The sequence below is a fragment of the Pyxicephalus adspersus genome, chromosome 9, assembly GCF_032062135.1.
Source record: "Pyxicephalus adspersus chromosome 9, UCB_Pads_2.0, whole genome shotgun sequence".
Taxonomy (NCBI): domain Eukaryota; kingdom Metazoa; phylum Chordata; class Amphibia; order Anura; family Pyxicephalidae; genus Pyxicephalus; species Pyxicephalus adspersus.
In genome coordinates, this window is record NC_092866.1 from 348145 (window position 1) to 349081 (window position 937).

A 937-nucleotide genomic window follows, 5' to 3' on the forward strand; every position below is an offset into this window, starting at 1 on the left:
ATATGAGTCCAATGGATCCATGGACAGCACCCAACCAATAGAACCCACTTTGAGTCCAATGGATCCATGGACCAGTAACTCCCTGTATTCGGCTCACCTGACGTTCTGGGTCAGCTCCAACAGTTGCTCCACGTTGAACTCGGCCAAACACAGAATGTCACCGCCCTGAGACTCGGTCCGCACACTCTCCGCGTCCGTCTCCGCCATGGTTACCCTGGCAACATGACGCCACTACGCCGCGCAATCTCCAGGACAACGTGATGATGTTTCTCCTCCTGTCCGGCAGGGGACGCTGGGTACGTGTGTGAAATCTAGGGCAGAGTTACAGTTCCTCTTTCTGACCGACTGGGGAGCTGTAAGTATCTTTAGTGTATAGCAGGGTACAGTTACTCCTCCACACCGGCGAGGTCGCTGTGTAAAGCTTTTGTTGGGCTAGCGGATGCACTTTCTCCTCCTGACCGGTTGGAGTGCTCTGTGGTGCCGCCTTCTCACAGCGGTTCCCGGAAGTCGGTGTCGGTGTTGCCGGGCTGGCTGCGCTTGTTGCCGCCTCTCCCCCCCTCTTCCTGCAGCTGCTGCTGAGAGGCGGCCGGCGGGCCCTGTGCTCCGCCCCTATAGCCGTCATGCCGGGCCCGCAGGCCGGGAGCAGAGCCCGGGTCTATGCCGATGTCAACAGCCAAAGGAGCCGCGACTACTGGGACTATGAGGCGCACCAGCCCGCCTGGGGGTAACTGACCGGGGTATATGAGGGGGAGGGGAGGCCTATGCGGAAGGGGGAGGGGAGATCGGTAACATTGCCAATTTCCTGTCTGTGGTAACCCATAGCAACCGATCGCCATCAGAGGGTCAGCAACGATCTGATTGGTCCCCACATTATACCCATGAGAGCCCCCGAATTGAGGATGATGGGGCGGATGTCCCAGTATAATGTATATTACCC

The 937-nt window shown here is 58.4% G+C and overlaps 2 protein-coding genes across 3 annotated transcripts in view; one reads left to right on the top strand and one right to left on the bottom strand.

Moving 5' to 3' along the window:
- CFAP263 (cilia and flagella associated protein 263) overlaps positions 1-292 on the bottom strand; it is a 13912-nt gene extending 13620 nt beyond the window's left edge. For both annotated transcript variants that reach the window (XM_072421495.1, XM_072421494.1), the window contains exon 1: positions 98-292. In XM_072421495.1, the coding sequence (XP_072277596.1) occupies positions 98-207 (110 nt within the window). In that variant the 5' untranslated portion in view covers positions 208-292. The remainder of the gene's footprint in view (positions 1-97) is intronic.
- Positions 293-590: 298 nt separating this feature from the next.
- The window catches only part of CSNK2A2 (casein kinase 2 alpha 2), an 8618-nt gene continuing 8271 nt past the window's right edge, over positions 591-937 (top strand). The window contains exon 1 of the mRNA XM_072421496.1: positions 591-724. Coding sequence (XP_072277597.1) covers positions 621-724 — 104 coding nt within the window. The 5' untranslated portion in view covers positions 591-620. The remainder of the gene's footprint in view (positions 725-937) is intronic.